General features: G+C 37.8%; 1 protein-coding gene across 6 annotated transcripts in view; it reads left to right on the top strand.

Moving 5' to 3' along the window:
* Positions 1-26,699, top strand: part of MARK3 (microtubule affinity regulating kinase 3) — a 59,594-nt gene that overhangs the window by 6,839 nt on the left and 26,056 nt on the right. For 5 of the 6 annotated variants that reach the window (XM_088539635.1, XM_088539630.1, XM_088539631.1 and 2 more), the window contains exons 2-7: positions 1,287-1,325; positions 6,031-6,222; positions 12,247-12,300; positions 18,809-18,857; positions 19,563-19,628; positions 21,608-21,678. In XM_088539635.1, coding sequence (XP_088395761.1) covers positions 1,287-1,325; positions 6,031-6,222; positions 12,247-12,300; positions 18,809-18,857; positions 19,563-19,628; positions 21,608-21,678 — 471 coding nt within the window. The remainder of the gene's footprint in view (positions 1-1,286; positions 1,326-6,030; positions 6,223-12,246; positions 12,301-18,808; positions 18,858-19,562; positions 19,629-21,607; positions 21,679-26,699) is intronic. The other variant, XM_088539632.1, reaches the window with a different exon arrangement.

The following is a 26,699-nucleotide window of genomic DNA, read 5'->3' as shown; positions in this document are numbered from 1 at the left end:
ATAAAAACGAGGACAAGCAAAGAAAATCCTCCCATGATCTTCCTGTTTTATAATAATTGCTGCTTCAGAGACTCCCTGAGCAGTGTCTTGCATGTGGGCAATTGTGGTTAAATGTTTGCTTTGAAACCCTTTAGCGGTTACTGAAGATTTAAGTCAGTGTTTTGACTTTCCACTAGAATTCCTTCATAAGCAGCTGCAGGATGCTCTGCTGGCTTGATCTGTGCTTTTTTATGGGCATGTCTGTGCAATAAGACACTACCTCGGAGAATATCCTGGGGTCTGAGCGTTTTTTCCTCTTACACTGAGTAGTACTCAGCAGTCTGTATGGTCTTAAATATGTTGTGATAAATGTGAAGTAAAATGCAGCACATTGTTAGAAAGGGCTGCAGTAAAGTTGGCCTTAAAATGTTTAGTTTTAAATATTATGATGTTTTAAAAATGTGTCAAATTACTGATATGTTTTTCTATAAATGAGTGCTATGAAATGATGGGGAGGGAAATGACTGTGAATTTCAATTTTTTGTCCCCAAATTAGGGTAATGAAAAGAATTGTGTGGGTATTTTTTGTTTGTTTGTTGTTTTTTGTTCCCAAATGCTCATTATACCGCAGAATGTTTAGGTTGTTAGCATTATGAGGCATAGACTTGAAAACACAGATTCTTCTTATTTTAATTAAAAATGCCAAATCTAATGAAGTTATCCTTTTTTTTTTTTTTTTTTTTTTTTTTTTATAACTGATCTGACAGCTTTGCAAGACATTCTGTAATATCACTTTGTAATATTTCACCCAAGGATATGGTAATAGCTAAGGTAGACATTCCATAGAGATGTTTGTGAGATGAAATTTTAATAGTTCATGTGATTGATCAGAAGGTTATTTTCACTTATTGTGCAGAAGAGATTTTTTTTTAAATGTTGATACAATTTATCCTCTCTGTTCTGGAAAGAAAGAGTCCTACTTAATATGCATAAACATGGATTTTCCTGTGCTTGGTCATTCTAATTTCTTAATATTTTTCACCTTTTCGAATGGATTTCAAATTCTCTCTCTTTCAGGTTTTCAGCTGTTGGTCCCTTCTTAAGCGTTATAAGAACTTTGTTACCAGTCAGCCTCTGTCCCCTGTGTTTCTAATGCTCTGAATGTTAAGATATCTCTAGTCATGCAGATGTTGGATGATGCTAACATTTACCAAAGAGATATCGGTTGTCAGCACCTTCATACTTCATTTGCTTTTTACTTTTTTCTTTTCTTTCTCTTCATGCTAATCATTATCTGGCTATGAAAGGATGTCGGCTCATCATTGGGGGAAGGCTTTTGCGAAAAGGTGGGTTTTTCTTTGTGCTCCAAATATAGTTGGTCTGGGGTTCAGTCTCTCCCTTGCAATAAGGACTCTTGCCTCTGACGCTGTTCTGCTGTGTTTCCAGGGTTTTCCAGGTTGAGCAACACGAGTGGGGTTTTCTAGGGGGTGGGTTTTGGGTGGAGGGGGAAATGCTGAGTGAAGTTGTCTTTTTGGGTTGAAAATGGGTAGTTTTGTTTGGAAGCCACTTCCACCATGTACAGAAAACCCTTAAAGCTAAGCATTTGAAATGGAACCTGGGGCAAGATTTGGAAAAAGGTGCTGCCTGGCCCTGATTGGAATTTGGGAGATGTTTTTGTAAAGAAGATAGTGCCCCTGGCTAGGCTCGGGCCCCATGAAGCCTGCAGTTTGTCTGCTTCACTTCTTTACCTGCAGTATAGTAGTCTTTCTTGACCTGACCGTGGTGTGTTCTGGGACTCGCTCAGGCCCTGGTGAGTGTCACAGAAGTCCTGCGTGTGCAGAGGATGCTCACCTGTCACAGTGGGAAGAACTGCAATGGGGAAGAAAAACCCTGAAGCTGAACAAAAGCTTTGGGGACAGACAGGCAATATCTGCCAAGTGGGAGTTCTGTTTAGGGAACAGACAAATCACTGGCATCCCAAGGTAGGGAGCGGAGGATCTTACTAATGTGTTTGCTGCATCAAAATAGCTGCTGAGGAAGTTACCCTGGGAAGTGGCAAGGCTCCACCAAGTCCTGTGCAAGCCACTGCCTGACTGAAACTTTTTTTGGACCGTCTATATTTGTCCTTTTTGCCTACAGCATTTAGCTTTTCTTCCCATCCACACCATCCCCCTTCCAGCTTCTTGAAAATGATTTATTATACTTCATTTTGAGTTCACAGCTTTGGGTACTCTATGCTATCAAGCCTTCTTCTTCCTTCATTTCCATAAGCAAAAGAAAATCCATGCGGAAGCTGGGAAATGGTTCTCTGCAGTTTTGAGAAAGTTTGTGTTCTGCCCAACCTAAGAGTTGTGTATTTGGCAGCACAAGGAATTGCTGATTGATCTGCTTATTATGTGAAGTTGCAGGAAGTTCAATCTAGATGTGCTTGTAAATGAGCTGATTTATACAGAACCGAACGCAGCTATGAGCAGGTCAGTTGGAGATAACTGAACTGCTTGACTTCAAACATTGCAACTGAAAAAGGTCATGATCTTACAAAAAAAATCTAGGTTAGAGTGGGAATGAAAACCTTCATGCCAGGAGTTTGTGCTTGTGGACACCAAGTACTGATAAATTCACAGCTGCTAGATCCTTTCTTTATGTGCAAATATGATGTATGCAAAAATGACAGGACACAAGAAGTTATTCTGTAGTAGAACTAAGGACAGTGGAGCTCTGCAGCTGTGTTACTGCCTGGAATAGCACTTGTTAATACAGGAAAAGCTCTTTTTTTTTTTTTTTTTTTTACCTATTATAGTTATGTAGAGTGTGAAAAAATAATGCTCTAACCTGTACATAGATTTTTCTGGCCTGGGAGCAAATTGTCCCTAGCGTCCATGTCTGAGTTACCTCAGTAAAAGCTAACTCCGTTCCTGCGCAGCTTAACGGTTCAAGCACCAGGCAGCACGAATGTAAATACAGTTTCCAGAGACAGCTCTGTGATTCAGAAACCTGCCTCCTTGGCGGGTCCGTGTGCTGGGGAGCCTGAGCTAATAAAACCTGCTTTGGGATGGGGTAAAGCCCCCTTTTGGGCCTGTACCATGTGCCTGAGTCTGGAAGGGCTGTTGACTAAATAGTTCTGTGATAAACTATATCTTCCAAGGCAAGTGAGCCTGCCTCTAACACACCCAAGAAACATCCTTGTGGCTCTGAGCAGGGCATCCCCAGTCCCTGATTCCGGGGGATAGCAGTGTTGGAGGTTGTTAATATTCCCCATCGGCAGCTGCTGCTTTTTCTAGCTGGTCTGAATAACCTGGCACTTGAGCGTACAGACTGCTGACGGGGAAGGTCTCTGCATTGTGTGTGGCAGGTTTCGTTGGAAGCCAAAGCTCAGGGAAGCACAGAGCACTGGTGTTGCTGTGCCAGGGCAGCGGAGGTAAATAAGGTGACCTGAATAATCACTCAGCCTGGCAGTAGTGGCAGGCAAAATAGGGAAGTGTCTGGTAAAAGATTTCAGTTTCTCCAGGATATAGTCAAGGGTACAATTCCTTCGCTTGGGCTTTTGGGGGTAAATGGGTTTGTCAGTCCTTTCTTAAAGAATACTTGACTGAGAAGTGTTGATACCGTTGTGATAGTTCCCAGTGTAAAGTGAACAAGGAATTTTTAGCAAGTTCTAGCTGATCTGGTAAGGATGTACTTTTGGTTCCTATGCTCTTTATTAGCGCTTCAGAAGAGATGTGGCATTGCTCCTGAAAACTTCCCTGCAGAATAAAGATTCCTAGAGAACAGCAGGCAGGATGGCCATCATTCAGAGCACATAATAAGCTGGGTGGCAGGAGACTACAGCCATATGTGAGGTCATATATCTAAGAAACACGGATGAAGGTCACTCTGTGTGCTAAGGGAGGTGGAAAGCAACAATTCTTAAAACAGAGGTGGGGTTGATGTTGGGTAATCAGATATATGTGGCCTTTTGCCAAGGAGGGTTAGTTCTGTCCGTGTGTCATCAGTGGAGTGTCCAACAGAAGACAGGATCCGTGTTTGGTCCTATTGCAAGTGCTCTTGTGAGGGCATGTCCAGCTCTATAGCATGAATGCAACAGAAAGATGTTGGAGGAGTGGGACAGGGTTCTGAAAAGAGCTGCATAAGATATTTTCTAATTTTTAAGCATTCTTACAGCAACCTGCTCAGGGATTTTGATATATAGAGTCTGTTAAGCTGAAGGGATAATTTAGCCATATTAATTCAAGTACCTATGTGGGAAAAAGAAATTTGGTAACACTGTAGCCAGGCAATAGCCAAGCGCTAAAGCAAAACTGATACCAAAATGCTATATACACTTCACAAGTGTTTTTTGTTGTTTTTTAGTGGTAACTTTTGAAACAACTTCTCAAGAGTTACAATAGACTGCTTTTCTCTAGTATTCCTTAAATGAAACAAGTATCCTGTTTTAAAATCATTTTAAATGATGTTGGACTCAGATAAACAAAACAAGAAATTTACGGTGTCAGAATATATGTGGCAACAAGGCTGCATCAGGTTATTGCACAAGACTTGCCAAGTGTTAGGCAGCGTGTGTGTGCGGTTGTGCCTCTACCGTGATGTTACCATCGTGGTCTTGCATCCTTATGTTGCCGTGATTTTCAGTCTCTTATGGACTGCAGCAAGCGGAGGAGAAGGGCTACAGCAAGCACACACGCACACTCACACACCAAAAAAGGAGTTGGAGCAATAGGTAACTGAGTAAGGGGGCATCTGTGGCTGGAAAAAGGAACATGGGCAGTTAAGTAGTGAAAGGAACAGAGGGAGTGCAGGATGAATGGAGGTAGTGTTTTGCTGCCATGTATGATACCGACCTAGTGGAATGAGAGAAGTATTAGGATAATCAGAGGAACTTTGGAGGTCTCTTCCTAAACTTAGTTAGGATTTAGAGTGAAGTAGGGTACTCTGACATTTGAGTTAAACAAAGATTTAATTGAGGCAAATACTTCTGAAGGACTGTAATTGCTTCAGAGATGTATAAAATCAGCAATACAAAGAATCAGCAGGGATAGCTGGAAAATTTAGTGTTTTAAGAAGGGCAAAGAATTGAACAGAAATATATTCTGTTTTCTCTCAGAAGTCTACTCCAGATATGTTTAGACAGACAACAAGATCTTGGAACTCTGGGATGTCAGTAAATTTAGCCTGTAATCTTCTGTGCAGCCATACGTTTGCTCCAGCTGATTACTGAGCACTTCTACCTAATACTTTAATTAGTGAAGGTAGTGTATTGACCTCAGGCGTGAGTTGAGAACTAAGGGAGATGAGGGAGACCTGGTGTTTCAGAAACTGGTACTTTTATAAGTAAATGAAAAAGAATTTTGCTAATATCTTAGTCTAACGAGTAAATAATATACCTGTAATATGTACCTGTTCATTTACACAATAATATATATTTAGAAAAACTAGATGAAAGGAATTCATCGTGTGCTCAGTTCTCACTAACAGGTGGTCAGCCAATTAGTATCTGGGGTTTTGATACGATCGAAATCTTTCCTTGTTTTTTAGAGCAGCATGGCTGTTTTCAGACAATAAGTTATTTAGGAACAAAAGTTCGATACAAGAGGAAAACTCCAAGATGAATTTTTATTATTTTACTGGTAAATTGTATGAGGGTGAATATTTAATTGTCTTTTGGAGAAATCTTTGTTCATGTCTCCTTTCAAAAGTCTTTCCCATTTTGGTTGGGAAAAGGTAATGCAACCAGGAAGTAGTATCAAACACCTCCTTATTTCATAAGTATAATTTTGCAGTTGATGCAAGTTATTGAAAATGCTTAACTGTTCTTGTGGTTCAGCTATAGTTCTGCTTGGCCTTTACCAGGTGATGGGTTATGAAACATCCTGAGTTATAATCTGAGAACCTCTTTAGAGTCTGTGAAAGTACAATGAGGATATGAAGTTTGATTTGGATCCTTTGAAGTTTCCTTTAAAGGAGCTGTTAATGTTTTTGAATGTTGCATTCTTCTTATCATTGATGTGTTTTGTCTTCATTTCTCAATCTTATCTGTGTATGTTTTTGTTGTAGCACACGTCCCATGGAGACGGACGCCAGGAAATTTCCTCTCGAACTGGGCGCTCTGGAGCTCGTTGCAGGAATTCTATAGCTTCCTGTGCAGATGAACAGCCACATATTGGAAATTATAGACTTCTTAAAACGATTGGAAAGGGAAATTTTGCAAAAGTGAAACTGGCAAGACACATCCTTACTGGCAGAGAGGTAAAGTAGTATAGATGTAAACAAGAGAGAATTGCAGTAGGTCTGAATGTTCTCTTGGACCAGTATCATCAAAGTCTGAGTATTGTACTCTCTTTTAACTAGACAACACTGCCACTGCTGCAGGAAAGAAGAAAAAATGGATATTCTTTTTAGCAATGATTACAAAACTTTTTTTTTATTATTTTTGATGATCTCTTAATATTGCATTTTTGTTAAGTCTCTACCTGAACTTGCTCCTACTGCTCCTAGAATTCCCTCCTAAATTTTCTATTTCCTCAAAGGACAAAGAGTGCAGCACTTAAATAGGCTTTCTGGAAAGGCTGTTTCTTGGTGTATATATGTTCCACATTTCAGATCTGTACCAGTGGTGAAATCGGGAATGGTAATTAATATACTTTCTTGATTGTGGTGCTCTGCTTATTTTTGTGAAGAAAATACTGTGCTTGGGCTAGTCAAAATATCATCCCAGGATGGCTCTGCTCGTATCTGTGCTGCTGGGACATTTCAGTCTGTCGGGCCCTGGTTTTTGTGTCTGTCACTCTGGAGTGTGGTGCAGACAAGCCCGCTCATTTATCTCTTCATAGTGTCTAATGCAGCTCCATAATTAGCTTCTGCATGCCACTGCATGTAATTAATAACACTCATCTAACGATGGCTCTGATTTGGTGAGCTGTGTTCCTCTGCTTGTAACAAAAGGTGTTTCTTGTTGCTATTCTCACTGATAGTAATTCTGCTTCCTGCGAGATTGGAGAAACACCTTACAGACCAAGCGCTTGCTAAACCTATCTAATGAAATAAACACTCCCTGACATCAGCCAGGGCTTTTAAAGAAAGCTAAGTGGCTGCCTGCAGCATTTACATGAATGTCTTTTCCTGAGTTGTTATGGAATCAGTAGCACTAGGAGCAGCTGAGGGATCATAATTTTGGCAGAGTCGTTATAAGAGATTTGAGTGTGGAGAGAGAAGTTGTTTTGGTGATGAGTTGTCTTCCGATATTAAAATTACTTCTTTCTAATTAAAAAAAAAAAAGATGATTTCTAGACAAAGTTTCTCTTTGCTTGCTTTCCACTTAAGTTCCCTACTTTTTCTTTTTTTTTTTTTTTTTTTTAACTGATATCTAACACAGGAAGTGCGAGTACTTGGGTAGTACTTACTTGCTGCTATTACAGGCATAGGTGGTGAAGATAAGCATCATGTGGCCTATTTGGGGCTTTTGTCATCACGCACTGCTTTGCAAAAGACGAAGCACAGTTTTCCTTTTCTCTTCAATGCACATAACTGAGTTAACCTTAGATTCAGTACTTTGATTGAAACTCAGGACATAATCTGAGACTATAAAATTTTTGGCCAAACTCGTAAGGATTTAGGTGTTAACTTTCTGTAACTCTCATGAAAAAATTCATGTAATCAAGTCAGAGCATAAATACTTTCCAGGATCTAGACATTTGTCCTGGCTGTTTGGAATGAAGGTGTCTCTTTGAAGGGAGCACTTAGGTATACTCCTTTAAAACTAGCTCCAGGTATTATAAACTTGTTTCCCCTTTGTGAGAGGTTTGTAAAATATTCTCCCTTCCTGCTAGGTGAAGTATACAACATTGATAATAATGGCACGTTTTGAATATGTATGATTAGAAATGTTCACAACATGCTGAGCAACAGTTTCCAGTGCACTGATTTTTCCCTACAGAACTACTTATCTGTCTTAAGACTGTATCTATCTTTTTCATGGTAGTCAAGTTATGGTTTTTTTCTTCCTTTTTTTTTTTTTCTTCCCCTTGTGATCCGTGGCTGTACTTTGTAGTGTTAATTTGCACTTCCTTTGTGAACTGTAGTCTCCAAGGTTGTTTGTATCAACTTTCTATTACATTTCATGATGTTTCTTAGAGACTTCCTGTGCCCTGGTCACTGACACAGATATTATTAAAATTGGTCCCAATTATGGTCCTTGAGAAACTTTATTACATATTTATTTCTAACCTGAGTATTCAATTCCCTTAAATTAAAAAGTCTTTATCTACATTTCACCTTACTGACTTCAGTAATTTCCATGTGTCCTCACAGATGAGGCTTTTCTGCAGTCAGAATAGTTGTATCTCTGGTGGTCTGATCTTTATTCAGAGACTGGGCACAAATAACTGCAGGAAAATATGTTACATTTTATCCATTCTCTCCATTTCTCTAATTTTTCCCTTCAAGTCTTGAGCTGGAGAATTCTATGGTAATTGGGCCTTTGGGCCTGTTAGAGGGCTTGCAGAAGCCTTCTTCCCTTCCCCTTTTTAAGAAAAACATTTAAGTGTGAAATCACTGTTAAGAAGTTTGGGATGTATTTATTTTTTTGCCCCCCTTTTCCCTATTTTTCCCCTTCTTGATCTTACCTGAGAGTACACTCATCTCTGAATTTCTTTTGCCTTTTATTTTGTTTTTATATACTGATTCCTGTTTGCCACCCTGATTATGTCCTCTTTTTCCAACATGTATTCAGAAATCTAAAATACACTATTTAGTTTTGGGTGTCAAATTAACTTTCATCTCTACCGTATCCTTGCTGTGTTTTGACCCTGCTTATCTTCTTGTCCTTGTTATTTACGTGGCTATTCTTAATGTTTTTTCAGAGGTCTAGTTTAATTTCACTTTATGGAAATTCCCTCTATATATCTAATTCTGAAGCAGATCCTTGCTGTTTCTTGCAGATGTATGTTTGATTAAATGTTATTTTGGGGTAGTTCCTACCTCTTCAGTTTCAGGAATATTTCTAAGAAAGGGTTTCATATATAGCTCTCATGTTTCCAACTGGAATAAGTTCCAGGACACTTTTATGCTTCCATCTCTAGGAATGCTTTGCACACCTGCAAAGATGCGTAATGAGAGTCTGCCCTCAAATTACAGAAAGGGAGAAACGTGCAATCTGTTAGGGGAGGATAAGAAAATAAGCCTAACTTGGGTATTTTGAGTCACCCAAGGAGACACCCTGCCAAGGAGTGCATGTCCTTCTGTTCCCTGCGGAGTATCGAGGGTCAGCTTCACCATACTTAATCTGGCACTTGGAAATATTCTCCTTTAAGCTCCTGTATCTAGTACACTAATTTTCGTAGTCTGTTTACCCTCTCAGAATCAAGAATCTTCATTGGAAATGTGCTTTTGTTAAAGTTGAAGTCATGCATTTTCTGTTGTGACTTATGAAAAGTTATTTTCTCTGACAAATTTTCTATATTTGTCAAAATTAATCTAAAAGATAGAACTACATTTTGCTGTTTCCAGGGTGGTTGGAATCACAGCCAAAAATAAATAATATGGACCCTTCTGTTCGTTAGAGGCATATGTTAGTCAATATCCCGGAAATTGAGGTTTCCTGCTAAGACAAAATTTGCTCAGAATCCTTTCAGGATCCAAGTCTGACTTGAAGAAATCTATTGTCTTTTTGTCTTCCTTTTTTATTTCCATTCCTTCCATTGAAAAAGAAGTCAAATTTAAGAGGGAGAAAATAATCTGAACGGAAGCAATTTGGCCGAGTTGCTTACAGTGTCTCTTTTTTTTTTTTTTTTTTTTGGACTGCTTTGTAACTCCTGCACTTCAGCCCTGTAGGAGGAATGTCTCAAGTGTTGCTCCTGTGAATGGTGAAAGCAAAGTTCATTTTAATTCTGCTAATATTCTCACATAGAATATCGCGGCTGATGTTGCGCGGTGCTAGTGTAGGTGGACAGACATTCTTCCAGTGTTGGCCACAGCACTCCATGCTTGAAACTTTTCCAGATTTTTGTACAGAGAGCAGAATCTCTCCTTCAGAAGGCAATTTGATGCTTCATTAACTATGCTTAGTAAAACAGGATTTTTTTTTCCCAAGCTTATTAGTAATATTCTTTGTGGCAGGCTCCTGTAGCTTGGGGTTTGGAGACCTTATCATGGAGCCTGAATTTGTTCCCTGTTCTCATCACTTCAAGCCCTCAAAGTCAGTGTTAACACATTGTACTTTCAGTGTTCATACAGATAGGAATTCTCTAAATTCATTCTGCCTTTAATGTTATATTTGGTGCACTGAACAATCATGCAAGTCTATCTTTCAGAAAATTGAGGTATGTACCACGGCTTTGTCTCCAGGGCTGAAATTGTTTGCCAGTGTGAGAGATTCTCTGCTCACCTGGCGCCAGTGCACAGAGGTAACAGGGGGCTTGTACTGAACCCAATGCCTTAAGAATTCGTGGGCCAAAGAAATATTTAAGTCTTTCAAAATTCATCAGAATTAGTAAAGCTCAGACAAAACATAATTTGTCATCTGAGTAGAATGCGTTTAACAAGCAAAACCAACTGTGTTCTGTGGCATAGTTAGTCTTGAGATACCAGATCATTTTGGATAATATTATTTATTCTCTGTTGAAAAGGGCAGAGGTCACTCTACATCCAGTTTTAAAAGATTACAGAAAGTAAATAACTTTGAACTGTTCTCACCTAGGTAACAACAGACATAAAGGCAGAGATAAAATCTTTCTTGGTTTAATACACAGCTGCAAATATAAAAATGCCTATTGCTTAATGTTTTGTTTTGAAACGATTTCTCAAGATTTTGTAGTGGAATTTCGCCTCAGGAAATACAGTGATCTTTAATTTCAATAGCATGCATTAGAAGAAAATATTCCCCAAACAAAAATGTTCTTAGCCTCTTGGTGCCCTCTCACCATATGTTGCATCTCGAATGGCTCAAAATGCATCTTGAATTTCCGTTTCAGAAAACCCCGTACCCATTATAAAATTCCCTGATGTACCCAAATGCTGAACGTTGCTTTGCTCTCCCTGTCTCTGTCGTGATGTTCCCTCCATCTGCGCGTTTCTGCACTTGGATGGAGGGCAGTAAATTTGGTTTGTTTTCAAGTATCCTTTACTCCGCATATGTCCAACCCCAAGCTTGAGGAGAAGGCAGAGATGGCACGGAGTGATGCAGGGAAAGGGGAGCTGTGGCACAGCGAGGAGCAGTGTTTGTGCTTGAGCCACAAGTTCAAGGGCAGTTGAGAGCCTTCGCCTTGTGCCAGGGAGGTGCTAGGATCAGCTGCCTTGCAGCAGCTTGCTGCTGTGGCAGCACCGTCCCCCTGGCTCCTGCCGAGTTTCTTCTGGTGTGTTTAGCCCTAATTTAGGAAGGAAAAATACCAACTGGCACATAATTTTAGGAAGAGTTCCCCTTCCTCCTCTAATTGATCTTGTATCCAAATTGCATTGCTCGGCATTGAGGTTCATCTCTGCTGCCTATTCATTGTTTTAAAGCTTCAGGTTATAACTGAATTTGACTTTGAATTTCTCTTCTGATTATTTTGTTGAACTTTTGTTCTTTAGCATTTCTGTGCAGGTTTGACTGAGAAGATGAAAAGCAGAAAAGGAATTCTTTTTTTTTTTTTTTCAAATCATTGCATTACAGTTCATGGGTCTTTGTTAGTATGCATAAGTGATATTTCTTCTCATATCTAACAAAGCAACTATACAAATGGTTTGAGTATTCAGTGAATTTCCAAAGCTGAACTTAGTTTTTAAAAATTTTGTATGGCACTACTTTCAATTTGCCATGAAATTTATGCTTTTAAAAATATCTTCAGAAATTGTCATCCACAGTCACTGTTGCATATTCTGTAACTACATGTTCTGTAGACACACTGCTCTCTATCAGAGTAATATCTAGTATTTCAAATTCTATATAATGTGGTTATCTACTATAATATAGTGTAGTATATAACATGTGTGTGTGAATGTATATAATGTCCATTATGGTCTTATGTCAAAAGACTAAATGAATTTCTCTTTTAGTAGCCTTAAAATACTGTTTTATCCATTCACTGTTTAGTATGTTGCTGTAGAACTAAATTATCCTTCAAACATTAATTCCAAATGTTTGCAAATTAAAACAGAATGCAAGTATACAATTTTCCAAAGAAACCTTATTTGTGTTGTTTTTATGTTTTCCATTTCTGTTACTAGGCTTGTCCACCTTGTTACATGGCTACAATTGTTCATACTGAAAATACTGATTATTAATTTGTCCTCTAGGTTGCCATAAAAATAATTGACAAGACACAGCTGAATCCAACTAGTCTACAAAAGGTAGGTTTTTACACTTAGTCTTTCAACTGCTTTGCAGTTTGTTTCCTTTTTCCACCTCCTTCCATGAGCCCTGAATGCCTGTGCTGGAGAATCCGAAGCACCGCATATCTTGCACATATCTGACTATTTAATAACTGGGTTTGTAATGCACATTTTTGACAGCCCAGCAGTTGTTCGTGATGAATATGTGGTTTTATAGATGAGATCTACAGAGCTATAGACTTGAGAAAAGTGCTGCTAGCTCCTCTCATTTTAAGCTAATGAAATATCCTGAGAAGTAAACTGAGCAAGATGTCGTCTGGCTTCCTTTGTCACAGCCCAGCCCTGTAGAAAGGATGTTTGTGGTTTAGTGTTGTGCTCCCATGTCTCCCTCATGCTCGTCATTTTGTTAAATTTATAAATACAAAGCTTGTTCTGTCCTTTTTCACTGGCCCTGAAAATCCTGCCTCTGGACTGAAGGCCAAACACTATCTATGCCTTTCACACAGTTTCCAGCAAAAAAGGTGCTGCAGTTTTCAGGAACAACTTGGAGCATGGCTATTCTGGTTTCTTCTCTCTGGCATCAATTGTTCTATGTGCTGTTACAATTGAATTGCCTTATCTATTTTATTAAGTAGCGATAAATCTTGCTCTTTCATCAAGAAAGCCAATCTGCTTTGGAGTGCCTGCAGGAAGTACATTTAAATGTCACTTCTACCTAGGACTTTTATAACTCTGATTCTTTTAAGTGCTGCAGTCAAAGGCTTTTTATTTACTTTTGTATACTTTGATAAAAAAAAGCTCCATGCAATGTTTTGGTTTGAGAGAAGACCCAGAACTTACCTGCAAACAAAATTAAATTGTACAACCAGGGTAAACGGAATAATATACACATTTGGATTTTATGCAAATACTAAAAAGATTATACAATTAGATGCCTTTATCAAAATTAAAGCTGAAAGGAAATTGGAAAAATACACAAGTTCTTACATTGCATGACTTGATTGAGAAATGAAAAAAAACTATATAAGAAAGACTGAGTAGCAAAGTAGGAGTACCTTCAATACTTCCTGTGACTGTTTAGGTTATATAAAAGCAAATAATGTGGTTTCAGTTTTCTCACAAGTTTTTTCAACTTAATCTGACTTTTTTGTGATTTCTGGGAAACCATGAAGAAATAAAATGTAAAATAGGTAATGTTAAATTAAAGTTGATTGATCTAGCAAATATGTGTAAATTGAAATGCTTACTAAGTGTGCTAACTGCTTGGTCTACTTAAAGGGAAACGGAAGCTATGGTAAGGAGTAGAGGAACCACAGATCACAGGAAAAATGGTCAGAGAAAAAGTAGAGGCACGGTGTTTTCAGGGAAAAATGCAAAATTTTACTTTTTCAGGTGGTGCTACATGGATATTGTGCCTTAATATTATCTTGAAATGATAGACACGAAGGAAACCTTTTGCAAGTTAGGGGACGTCAACTGGCAAAACCACTATTTGGAAGTGTGCTTGTGGATTTAACCTGATTCCTGGTTTTCAGCCTGTTCAGTTTGCACTCAGATATTTGTCTCAGCTTTCTTTTTTTATTTTATAGATGTATTATATATATATATTTATATATATACACTTACATATATAAATTTACAGATAGAAAAAGAGATTTTTAAAATGTGATTTGTGAATTAGGACTGTCCATCGCTAGGTACTGAGCATTACTTTTTTCCCCCTTAAATGGGAGTGTGGAGACTTGGCGCAAAATAGTGAGGTAGAAATCGGAACAAATTTGAGGAGTGAAATTGCTGATTTGCTCATTTCTATAAGATCATGTGACATATGAACACAGATGAAGGTCCAGCAAGACGTAATGTTAGTCTTCCCAATTCAGAAAATGTTAGGTCATTTTTAGGTGCCTGCTTCTTGTGATAAAGACAGTGAAAGCAGACTTCAATACACAACACACTGCTTATCAAATTTGCTTCATTTGCTTTTGGAAACCTTTCCTCAATTTTTTCCCCCAAGAAGTGTCAGCAGTGTCGCATTCTTGGTGTACTGGAAGCACATTACTAATTGGTAGAACCAGGGGAGATGAGAATGGAAGCGCTGCTGGCCTTGTCCCTCTGGAAGGAGCCATAAAATATTTGTGGTATGGTGGGGAGGGCTGTGCAAGGAGGGCTGTGGTGTATAGTGTCTCAGCTGTGCGCTTGCTGCGTATCACGTTCATCCTTGGACGCTGAAATGAATGTGATCGACTTAAGCTGCTGAGTCCCGTTCTTTGTCTCCCATCTTCCACGCTGATGCTTCTGCTCCCAGATAAAAAACAACCTTGTGAAGCACCTGCCTCCCTCTGGAGGAGCCGCCGGCTGCGGGTTCGGCCGCGCGGAGCGGGGCTGCTGCCGCCCCCTCTGCGCCAGCCGCTGCTTGGGGACCTCGCTGCTGCTCGTGCTTAATGACGAGGAAACGGTGATGCCTGCTTTGAAAGAAAAGGGAATGCTTGGAGCTTTCTTTCCCACGACGGTGCTGTTAGTCATATTTGTTATTCTTCCCAACCCCACAAATATCAGTCTCACTGGATGCTGGTGTTGATGCTACAGTAGTTCACTTCCTTCTAGACCAAAACAAATGTTTGTTTTTTGTTTCCTTTTGCATAAGTAATTCCATGATATGCAAGGCTCCTACCAAGGCTCTGTAATAGCACTGTATCACTTCTCATTTTCCTTTTTAAGAACTTGCTTCCTCAGCCAAATATTTTGATTGTAATGCACAGATGTTTTTGCCACTTGTTTGACACCTTGCTTTGTATAAAGCTTTAGAGTTCATAAGCCACCAATTGGAATATGTAGTGTGTGTTTTCTCATCCTTGATCAATCAGTATTTTAAAAGATGCGAGGAAAAGATGAGAACATAAAATACATAGACTTTTCTGTTCATAATGTACTTTGTGTGTTTGAGCTGTGATCTATTTGAGGCAAACTTATTCCTGCATATGTAAAGGCCTCCTGAATAAGGCTTTAGTTATCTGCAGGGCATATCCAGTGAGAAGTGTGTAGGAGAAGCCTCAGACACAGCTAAAGCTTGAGCTGGCTTAGGACAGCATCTTGTGACAATCTGACTGGGATATGGTAGAGCTCTGGCATCTGGCTAGTATACTAACCTGCCCTTTAGCAAATGTTTATCTCTTTCTGTGTTTTTTTTATAGTCCCTTGTGATTCAGACTCTTGCAATACCTAATGCAGAAGCCCTTCTGTTTTGTCTCTCAATATGTACAGAGAGAGTTAGCTTAAAAAATGGTTCCATCTTCCTACCCCCTTTTACCTTAAGGAGTGGATTGACACAGGGAAGCTTAGGTAAAATTGATAGAGGGTTATTAGTCAGCGTGCATCTGTGCTTTCATTGCTTATTTTCTTTGTGTTCAATATGTCCACTAGCTGTATGAATTAAATGCAGCTCTTTCCATATATGTAACATGGCTTACAATAGTGAAGCAGAAAGACATTTATATTGCGGCCTGAGGATGTTTGTCTTTGCACAGAACAGTTCATAGAGCTCCTATTGACTTAAAATGAGCTGCTGAACAAGTCGAGAGTAGTTGTCAATCTTTGTGTTAGCAATTGATCTGTTAAGTATGGGTTTAAGTTGATAGTCTGTCCTTATAGTGTTATTAAGACACTTCTTGCAATTAAGAAAAATATTTTTCAAGCTCAGAGTTGAGAACCTGGGTGTTATGTCTTGCTGCACCTTCTTCTGTGTCATTATGCCAAAAGACCTCAGATTCAGTGTTGCTTTTTGTTTGCTTTCCCTAGGATACCTGATTCTTCATTGACCTGTAATGTAGTCTTTAGAAAGAGTAGAAATAGGGAGTACTTCATTTATTGAAAGTCAGTGCACATAGTCTTTTGGGGGAATGAAGTGTGGATAAACCTTTCTCTGCATACTTTCTGAAAGTGTCATATTACTCCTTTAGAAATAGAATATAATATAATGTCAGATACTTTAAATTGTTGTTGTTCAAGTTTTTCTCTTTGTTAAAATATCAAACATAACATACCATATAAATACCTTCAGATTGTCCTCCCATAGTTGGTTTGTATAACTAAAATTATAGTTTAAAAACAGCAGCGTTTTATTTTAAAGTATTTGTCTTAGGGGAAACTCAACATATAAATATTACTTTTGAAAAATGCTTGTGTCTAGTCACCCACTTCAGCAAAAAGTTGATGTAGAAGCTGCCTATTGATGTACTTCATTAGGGTTTATTGATGTACTTGGGTTAGTAGTGCAGACTAGTGGCCTGGGGGCAAATTAAATTTTTAAATTAGCCCAAAATACAGTCGGAGCTTGGTTACGTTATACCCTCAAACTGTACTGTGTACAATGAGGAAATGACTAGCTCCGGGCAAGAAAACATTCTTTATAATAAAGCTTACTGAGTACACTCAAATGCTGCTGCAAATTGTAGCCTAATTCTTAGTGTCTAATTTGGTATTGCCTTTGGTTGATTCTTGTTGTTTGATGGTACCTTATTCCAGTTACGACTTTGAGGCTCAATACTTATGTTCCCATACTTAAACTTGTGCAAAATACTTCTGTAGGTGGGAGAGGTGATGGTGAATAGGCTAATGGCTGAACAGCAGCCAAGTTCTTCATCTCTGCAGAAGTGGAGTCGTACTTGGTGCAATTGGATGCAACAGACTTGGTTTGGGCTTGGTTTGTGTATAAGCAGCTCCTCATCTAGCAAAGGGTCAGCCACAGAATGGGATAACGAATATAAAATAATTAAAAGCATGAGGGGAACTCTTCTTGTTCTTCTCCACTCCAGGTAGTGAGGCATTCGTAGCTGTAATCGTTGCAAAGGGAGGGATGTCTCCTGGACAGGTCAAGGGTTTTCCCCAAACATTAGCCTTGCAAAGGGAAGAGAATAGGTAGAAATGATCTCCAAATTATGATTATTCTGCAAGATTTTTTTTTTATTTAAGAGATCTAGTCAGAAGAAATCTATTTTGTTGGCTCATGGCAGGTTTTTGTTTCCTGTATTTCACTTTTTTTTTTTTTTAAATTTGCTGAGTAATTACACCTTTAGTTTTCAGTTCAATGGTAATAAAGAAAAGACATTAAATATGACCACATCTATGTGAAACCTGATCTGAGGGTAATCTTACAGTAGCACTTTTTGCTTTCTTACTGACAATAACAACAATTGTTATCTCTTACTTTGCAAAATCCTCTTTTTTTTTTTTTTTTTTTTCTAGTCTGCATTCCAGGGGAGTTGTTGCATATTTTCTTCGTGCTTTAGTCTTTCTGTAATAATAAGTCCAGTATTAGCTGTTTACTGCTGTTCCTGTAGAAGTTCTTGTTAGATGTATAATAAAACCACTTGATTGCTCCTCCTTTTTGAGGTATGCTATCAGAAAATACTGAAGAGCTGAAAAAACCGCCTGGTCCTTGTCTGGCTTGGGGGGACAGCAGAGGGAAAACTGTTCTTTATATTTTATGTGTGTCTATGTATACATGTACGTATCTACCATGTTTTACGTTTGGACTTGATCTTGAAGGTCTTTTCCAACCATAATGATCTATGTAAGCATACTGCCTGAAAAGGTAATTGTTAGATATTTTTCCCCTCTGCTAAGCCTTTCAAGAGTGGTTGTAAGAGAATGGAAATTCGATAGTATCCGTACCTCATAATATTTTCATAATATTTTTTTATCTTGGATTTTCCTGAGAAATCAGGACTACTTTTCTTTCATTTACTATTAACCAACCCTGTTAAAAGCAATGTTTTATATTGCAGTAACAATGGCATTTTTAATATTACATTTACAAATTTATCTTGCATCTCATAATGTTTTCTTTTCAAGAGGAGAATTTTCAAAGATTAAAGTAGTTAACAGCTGATCAATAATAGACTACAAATCCCGTATTGCAGTCCAGCTGTAGGAGGCCTTGCCCTGTGCTGGGGTAGGTAAGGGAGCTACATCAGCAGAGACCGTTTGTGTTGGTGTAGTTGAACTACACACTATTTCGTGCTACAGATAGTGGATTTTTTTTGCCTGCTAATTCCTATCATATTGCATAGTATTTCCATGGTGTGCTAGAAGATTGGGCTTTAATAACATCCTGAAAAGTGCTAAATTCATGCTGGTCATACAGCAGAGTGGTCTTTACGCTGTGTTCCATAGGGGGTTCATAAAGCTTTGAAAATAATAATTTCTGCAAACCACAGTGCACCTACCCACAAAATAAATGTGTGTGTGTTTGTTTATATATGTATGCACATATATGTATATATATCATATGATAGGTATTGGCCAGGAAGAAGCTCTGTAGGATCTTAATGGACTTTTGGCCCAAAAATGAGTTTGAAAGAGGCAAGCACTTAACTCCTTTCAATAATGCTCATTTCTTGAACTTCACTGAAATGCCCTTTTACCCTTTGCATTTAAAATTAAATAAGTAAATCAAAATGATCAGTCTTTAGGAAGAATGAGTGTTACGTATTACTTGTATTAATTTCATGTTTTATGTTTATTTCAGCTCTTTAGAGAAGTAAGAATAATGAAGATCTTAAATCATCCAAATATAGGTACCTTATTTCTTTCACATAATTTCCAACTCTGGAGAAATGCTAGCTTTTTCTCTGTTAAAAGTGTTTGGGTGTAAGTTTAGTAGAAAGTTTTGCACCATAGCTTAACTTACCGTAAAGTAGTAATAAATATTTTGACAGAATTGTATGTCCTGGAAAATAAATTTTAAAAAAAAGGAAACTCATTTGGACATTTGTATAAAATAGTATAGATAGCTTTTTAATTGCTAACATTGTATCTTTTGAGTGTAATGTTCCCATTACTCATGAAGTTTGCATTAAAAATAATTGTGTGTGTTAGAAACAAGAGGTGGTCATGATTTTGCTCAAAAATGTAAGGTTTAGCTGATGTGATGTTGCTACAGGAGTGTGAGCAGGCTGTTTGATAACTTGTTGCCATGTATATCAGTACAGTGAATTAAAAAGGCTATAGCTGATGCTCCGATTGGTGGAAGATATGCTTAATTTACTTGTTTTTTCCACAAAACTGAAGCATAATGCTGTTTCATAATAAAAACTGTTCTTTACGAGTTGAGAAAATGTGATACAGTATTTTCCGTTTTGGAACATCGGATAGAAGACGCTTCCTCTGAGAAATACTCTGATGTTGTGAAGCAGCATTTGTGAAAGAATCCTTCATTGAGTTACCTTAAAATAATATTTCTGTAACTAGATAATTGATTAATAACTGACTTTCTTTTCTAGTGAAATTATTTGAAGTCATTGAAACTGAAAAAACGCTCTATTTAATAATGGAATATGCAAGTGGGGGTAAGTATTTATGCAGTGCTTAGAATGTTAACAAGTTGCCAAGTAATAGAGAATAGTTGTTTTCTTTGAAGCTTGACTTTATTGGAAATAATTAATGGCATAGTAGGGTAACATTTTATGCAAAATGTTTTTTTTTTTTTTTTCTCTTGGACTTTGTAAGGGTGGGTATAAAGTATAGCTTATAAAACTACACTCTTGAATTGTTGCAGCTTAACAACAGTTGCTCTGTAATTCACATTTTGAGTTTAATCAGGGTCTATATTCAGCCCTAGATTGCTCCTGTCTACTGCAAATGTTAACTTTTAAAATTTATTATGTTCCTGTCTGGGTGTTTGGTAAAAGCACAGTCAGATGCAACATTTTCCATGTTTTTAACTGGTGCTTACTGAAGCACCAGTGCTTCCCTTTTTAAGATGTTGCTGGCGTTTGACCTATCTTAGTCAGTGACTTTCTACCAGAAAACTCTATAAGAGTTTTGGGGCTTAGTTGTTTGTCCGTTTTATGAAGAACGTTAAAAAGGAATGTAAAGACCTATTCCTGATTATTGGTGGGGGGCGGGGGTGGAAATAGTGTGTGTCTTGTAATGTCATGCTCTTTTTGCCAGAACTAGAATTAAGGTATAGAGGCTTAAATTACTCCTTGCAAGGCATACTGTCTTTCAGAGTGACCCTTTAGAAGCAGCTGCTGGGAATTTCAAAGCTTTGAGGCTTTTCTTCAGCTTTGTGAGGGAGATGCAAATGTTTCTGAGGGGAAAAAAATTAAAATCAGCACTGAGTTTGACCCTGATTATGCATTATGTGAAGTTTATCTAACTAGCATATCAGGTAGTGATTTTTCTGCCTGCATATATTGTCTTCCAGCGATGCTGCCTAAGTGCAGCAAAGCTTTGCCTGACCACAAACAAGGATGGGAGAATCCTCCTCTAACATTTGCTAGTATTGCCATGTGTTATTTTTGATGGTACTTCACTAAAAGTGAAGTCCTGTTGCCATCTAGTGATTGGTTTCCACAAGATAGAAGGGCCTACAGTCTCTAAAGTAGTGAGGATATTAAGTGAAATAATGGAGAAATATGCATTGGCCTAAGAGGCTATGAGCAATAGTGCTGCTCAGTAGAGAATATTTAGCTATTCAATCCACTTTTAAACGCTTTATCAATTTTGCATATAGCCAACGAGCTTTTGAAGTTGTGTGTTAATCTGTGTTTGCAGGGATTCTCTTACTCTAGCTACTATTTTTTAGTAAAGTCAGTGTTTTATTGGCCATTTGACTAAACCTAAAGCTTCAATGTGGTCAGTATTGATGTGCTACAAAACAATGTGCTTAATTAAAAAGTACAGATCCTTATCAGTGCTGAAGACTGTCTTTGGTCCCCTTTAGCCATCTACAGCCATGGAACATGGGGCTTGTTCAGGGGTGCTTCTCCACGTATCCTGCAGCACTGATGCTGGTGCATAGTTTACTGCATCGCATCCCACTGCGTTCATGAGGGTGGGCTTTATTCTGGGTACCGCTTTCAAGTCTAGGATAAAACTAATTCCTGCCTTCATTAGGACATTCCTATACATACGCAGAAAAATTATAGTACTGGTACTATAGCATTTACAGATATCATTAGATTTTTCTTACAAGGCTTAGTTTTGTGCTGCTTAAGGTACTTTTGAGAAAGTCTGTGAAGGAATGCAGGTCATCTTAAAGAATGAAAAATTATATGTCTCAGTTTCTGCCGTAAGCAGTTGGAAGCAAATGTGTTTTTCTATATGCACTCTTTCATTATTTCTTAATGTTTTCTCACATAGGAGATTTTGGTATAGTAAACTGCTATTGGCATTTGTTGTCTTTGTATCTTGTTTTGTCTTTGCAATTGCAATTGTAAACTTCAGTTTAATTAAATCATTCTAGTGAAATTGTGGGTAACTGCTAGAATGGAAACTCCAGACTCTGAAATTTGTATTAATGTACCTCATTATTTAATTGTAGGGGAGGTGTTTGACTATCTGGTTGCACATGGAAGAATGAAGGAAAAGGAAGCTAGATCTAAATTTAGACAGGTATGTATAACATTCTTATACACCAGCTCTTTTTCTGTTTTATTGCAAAAATTAGTAAAACTGCTATCGTTTGTGTTTGATTTTTTTTTTTAGTAATGTTCAATACGTGCATTTGTCATAGCATTTGGAAGAATCTGATTTAAGCAGATAGTAGTAGGTTCGTAGGTGCTGGTCATCTTTGAGCCATGTGTCAGTGTGCTCAAGAGTGCCAAAATACAGCAACTTGGTTCTTCACTTGGTTGTGTACTGCACTCCGAGATTCATTTCCTCTGGGTTCATGTCGTATATCCTTAGCCCAGTTGGTCTATAACCTTTTGGAGATTGTTCAAATGTAACAAACAGCTACAAACTAGGTCAGTTACCAAATGAAGGTGACCTGTGTAGCAGACATCCAGTCCTTTACAGGGGAGAAGAAAACCCACATTTAACAGCTGTCTAAAAAGTCACGGAAAAAAAAACTCCCAGGCTTGTTAGTTTTTAATTTTCTTTGGCTAAACTCACTTTGTAAAGATGTGTGGGAATTTCATTCATCTTTAAAAAGCTTTTCTGGCCATCAATAAAGCAGTTCTGAACATAATATTCTATTAATTAGTTAAAATTCAAACTCCTGTGCTCTTCTAGCTTCTAGCTTTTCATCTGCAGATCTGAGTGTTGTCTGATGTATTCCATTTTGTTCTCTGCTCTTGAGAATAAATTCATAAATGTTTATATTGTTTCCATCTCTTTGGCCAGTTTATTCATCTGGTCAATCCTGTGCAAAGTAATAAATATCAAAATTGTGCCCCTGTTTAGTGACGCTTTAATGAACAGAGGCAAGAATAATGTTTTGGTCTGTGTATGGGGAATTTAAACTGATAAACTGTGGCAATGACATAACATTCAGTTCACTGATGCAGATTGTAGGAGGGCAGTCTCTGAAAGCTTCACTTTCTAGGCATAGTCATACAAAAGTGGAATTAATTTGACATTAGTAATAAAACATTAAACAAATCAAGTAATCCTTTTCACAAAATACTATATAAAGAAATATTTTATACTTTCCTAAGTTAACGTAAGGATAGTGTGACCAAAACAACAAATTGAGAATTAAACTGTGTAGTAACTGTTTTGCTCCCTGCGTCTCATATCATAACAGCTAAATAAAACAATATAGGCATTAAATGCAAGAGTAACAGTGAAAGAAAAGAGAAAAATGGACCAATACAAGAAGGCAACAAAAACATTTTGTGTAGAAACCTTTTCTCTCTGTACATATTGAATTTATCCTCTTTAGCCTTTTGTAATATATTAAAAACCAGTTTTTTTAGAATTGTGTGGTAGTGTTTGTAACTGTAGATTTCTTATGCCCAGTTGATGCTATTAGATGGTTATGTTATGTATGTAATATACATTTCGATAGTAAGGAAAAAGTGTCTTGTTTAATAAAAATTTCATACACTTTTTTAAGACTGCTTGCCTCCCTTTCACGTCCTTGTAGGACCAAAACCTTCCCTTTTGATTATGGGTGTCTTGTCTTCTGCTTCTGTTCCATATATTGGATTAGATGTGATGGAATCTATTGGGTTTTGGAACAGACGGTTCCATCTCAGTTGTCCTTTCTAAATTCCAGACTGTTACTCTGCATTTGTATTGTCTCTTGAATATCTCAGAACTACATGATTTAGAGGATTTCCTGTTCTTATTCATATGACTATTGAAAATTAATACTAGAATTCTCTACTTTTTGTACTCCCTATCTTTTATCAGGAATTGTGTAAAATAAATCTCACAGTAATTCCATGAAATATCACTTCTTCACCAGTTGTTGGGTTCTCCAGCTATTTGACTCCATTTTAAATTCAATTTTGCACAAACAAGCCTATTCTATTTTACCAATACATTTGGTGCTTAACTTTATGGGCTAATATGCATAATAAGAAACATATGCAACTTTCCTTTTTCTGCTAAGCCTGATATTTCACCCATTTAGAGTCTATGTAGTGCAGATTCCATGGCTCATTTGTGTATTTCAGTAGACTAAAGGCTGTCTGTAAAGATATCTAGATGGCATCGCTTAAACACACTGAAGCGTGCAGAAATACGTGTTCCTTTTTCCGAAAGTATACAAGTTTCTTTTTATACAGCTTTTTTTTTTTTTTCTCCTTTCAGAAGGCTGAGGTAGGTGGCTGTGCTCTATTGTCCCTGAATAGCTGACTTAATACTTACGAGCTCCAACTGATTTTAGAGGATCTCCGTCTCTCAGAGGATCTTGATGGGAGGCTCATGAAAGCTTCGTGAGGATGAGGGAAAGAGAGAACCATAATAATGCCCCAGTGAAGGAAACGAGAGCATGTGAGCTTAAGCTTTATTAGAGAAGAGAGGATGTGTGCCGGAGAGATATCAGAAACTTTGATCAGATTTTGACAGCTTTTTGGACACTGGGACCTCAACTGTGGGGCAAGGTCAAAGGAAAGTAGACCTTGCTGGGCTTTACAGGTCATAAGACTGTTCGTTTTACCTTACAGTAGTCCCAGAATAACTTCACATAGATCTTGGGCATTGTTGGAGAGAGAATGCTCTGTGTGGACCCTTTATCTGATCCAGTGCAGCTGTTCTTGTCTTGGACAGAGACTTATGACATAATAGGGATTTTTGTTTTTAATTCACTAACTGGCTTAACAGATGGTGACCCTCTTTAAACTAGAGAAACAGTTGTGCCATGATACTGAGCTTAGTTCTTACAATAGGTTGTTTTATCTCTTATTTTCAGATCCTGTTTCTTTTGGTAGATGTGGTTTCAGCTTTTCTGTCTAGCAGGCAAAGAGCAGAGATTGATGAGTCTCCCTCATGCTTGTTTTATTAAAAAAAAAAAAGTCCATTTTGTTATGCATACTTAGGATTTTATCAGGGGGAGGGGGAAATTAGAAAAGAGTAATCAACTTGTTCCAGTCATGCTTGACAAGGAAAATATGAAGGGATGCAAACAGTAAAAAATATGTGTGTGTGTGTATATATATATATATATAAACTATTCTGTGCAGTTTTTCATATTGAGATTCTTTTGTGTAGTCGTGTATATGAAATTTAAATCCAGAATATTCTACATTCTTAGTATCACCTAGTTCTTCCCATGCTACTGCCTTCTGAGCAGTTCTGGTTCAGTATAATAATCCCTATTCAGCAGAAGAATCTGCCTGTCTGGATAAGAATTGACGCAAAATTAGGAAATCCAGTCTCAGAGGGAGAGAGGGATTCTTCCAAAAAATAAAATAGAAACTAGTTTGTATGTATTCTCTCCTTTCTTTTACCACAACCAGTTAGAACTGATCTCCTTTAGTCTGACTGCTTTTTCCCTAAGTAGCTGGAAAAGTACTAACAGATGTTAGGTTAGATCTTGAAAACTAAAAATGCACAGTGTGTCATACTGCTGTATATACCAGTTAAAAACCAAGTGCTAATGAGTGTAGAAAGAACCTTGAAAGGTCATTTATCCTCTTGTCACTTTTATTCATTAGATAATCTTTACGCAGAATGGTTTGGCTATCTCTAACTTATTCTTAAAAATCTAAAATTATGCCGTTTTTAAAACCCTTTTAATAAATCTATTCTAATGCTTGCTTATTGCTGCTTCTAGAAGAATGAGCCTCTTCTGTTTCTTCTCTTATCCCCACCTGCCATGTGTTGGCATTTTTAGGGCCTCCAAGTAGTTTGGGCCTATAGGACCTGACAGTGGAATAAATGCTGGAAGGTGAAAGACAAGGGACCCAATGAAGCACACACTGTACTATACCTTACTCAGTTTTGACTGCTGTTCTTCAAGTTATAAATCTTACATGTACTGAATCATTTCTCTTCCAGTTAGGGTTGGTGCTCTGCAGTCCCTGTGCTATCCTGTTGCAATGTAGACTGGTTGAAAAGTTGCAAAGGAAACTACTCATGGATAATCCAGTAGCATTTAACTGTCTGAGAGCAGAGCAGCGTAGAAACCAATAGAGTATTGCTGGGTCTCCTACTTTACTCAGGAATGCAGAGATGTTTGGCACCCTGGCAGCCTTTGGAGCCACCTGGGAAAGTAAACGTGTGACTGGTGCTAAAGCAATGGAAGCAGGGGGGAGTGGAAGGAAAACCAAAAGGATGGGACAAGTGATGGCGTGGAGGGAGATACAGCATCAGCAGCTGTATAGAAAACAAAAAAAAACAAACAAAACTCAGTCTGAAAGAGTAAAGAGGAGGAGGAACCTGGTACAGAAGGGAATAAGTAATAATAAAACAGAATAAAAGAATAAAAATGCAGAATAAAACGTAGGGATTTGAAACAGTTTTTCATACAATACGTCATTTCTAAGGTGATTTTTTGCACTTGTGCATAAATCAGCAGTACAGGGGCATAACAATCAAAACAACATGGATTGCTTGAGTTGCAAATGCAAAATGGTGGGTAGGTGAGTTTCTTGACCTACCAAGAACCTTTCTTGCTCATATTCTAAATACTGAGAAAGAGAAACATTGCTTTTTTTCCTGTAGAGGAGGATCCTCATTGGATGGGCAGTCTGATCATGAGTTACTTCTTGCAGTAGTCACAATGTCTCATCTTTCTGCATTTGAAATCTTGTTAAATTGTGGGACAAAAATTGCAAATGCATTTATTTAAGCCTACCTATTAAATATTGCAATTTTACTCATTTTAAGAAGTCATAATATCCATTGCCTCAATTCTGAGACAGTGTGTGTTACAATGAAGTGTTAGATATTCAGTCATGCTGTATTTGACAGACTTTGCATCTTTACATAGGCAATGTTTGCTATAATTGTATAGATGAAGTTTTAAAAAACAATCTGTTTACAGTAGACCCTTCAGTAGTTGAGCTTTTTCTTACACTTTTATACTTTTATTTCCATCCCATGGCATGAAAAATCACCTTTGGATTGAGATTGGAAAACTTTAGGCTAGAGGGAAGACTTTTATAGCTGCATACTGTACTGGAATAGAAAGACTTCAGTAACCTTTCTGAAAGTCATTGCTTCCCCTGGTCTATAATTAG

Source organism: Tinamus guttatus, unplaced genomic scaffold, assembly GCF_059628265.1.
Source record: "Tinamus guttatus ecotype Peru unplaced genomic scaffold, ASM5962826v1 Tinamus_guttatus_pri_ptg000048l, whole genome shotgun sequence".
NCBI classification, from domain to species: domain Eukaryota; kingdom Metazoa; phylum Chordata; class Aves; order Tinamiformes; family Tinamidae; genus Tinamus; species Tinamus guttatus.
This window is presented reverse-complemented; position numbering and strand designations above follow the sequence as displayed.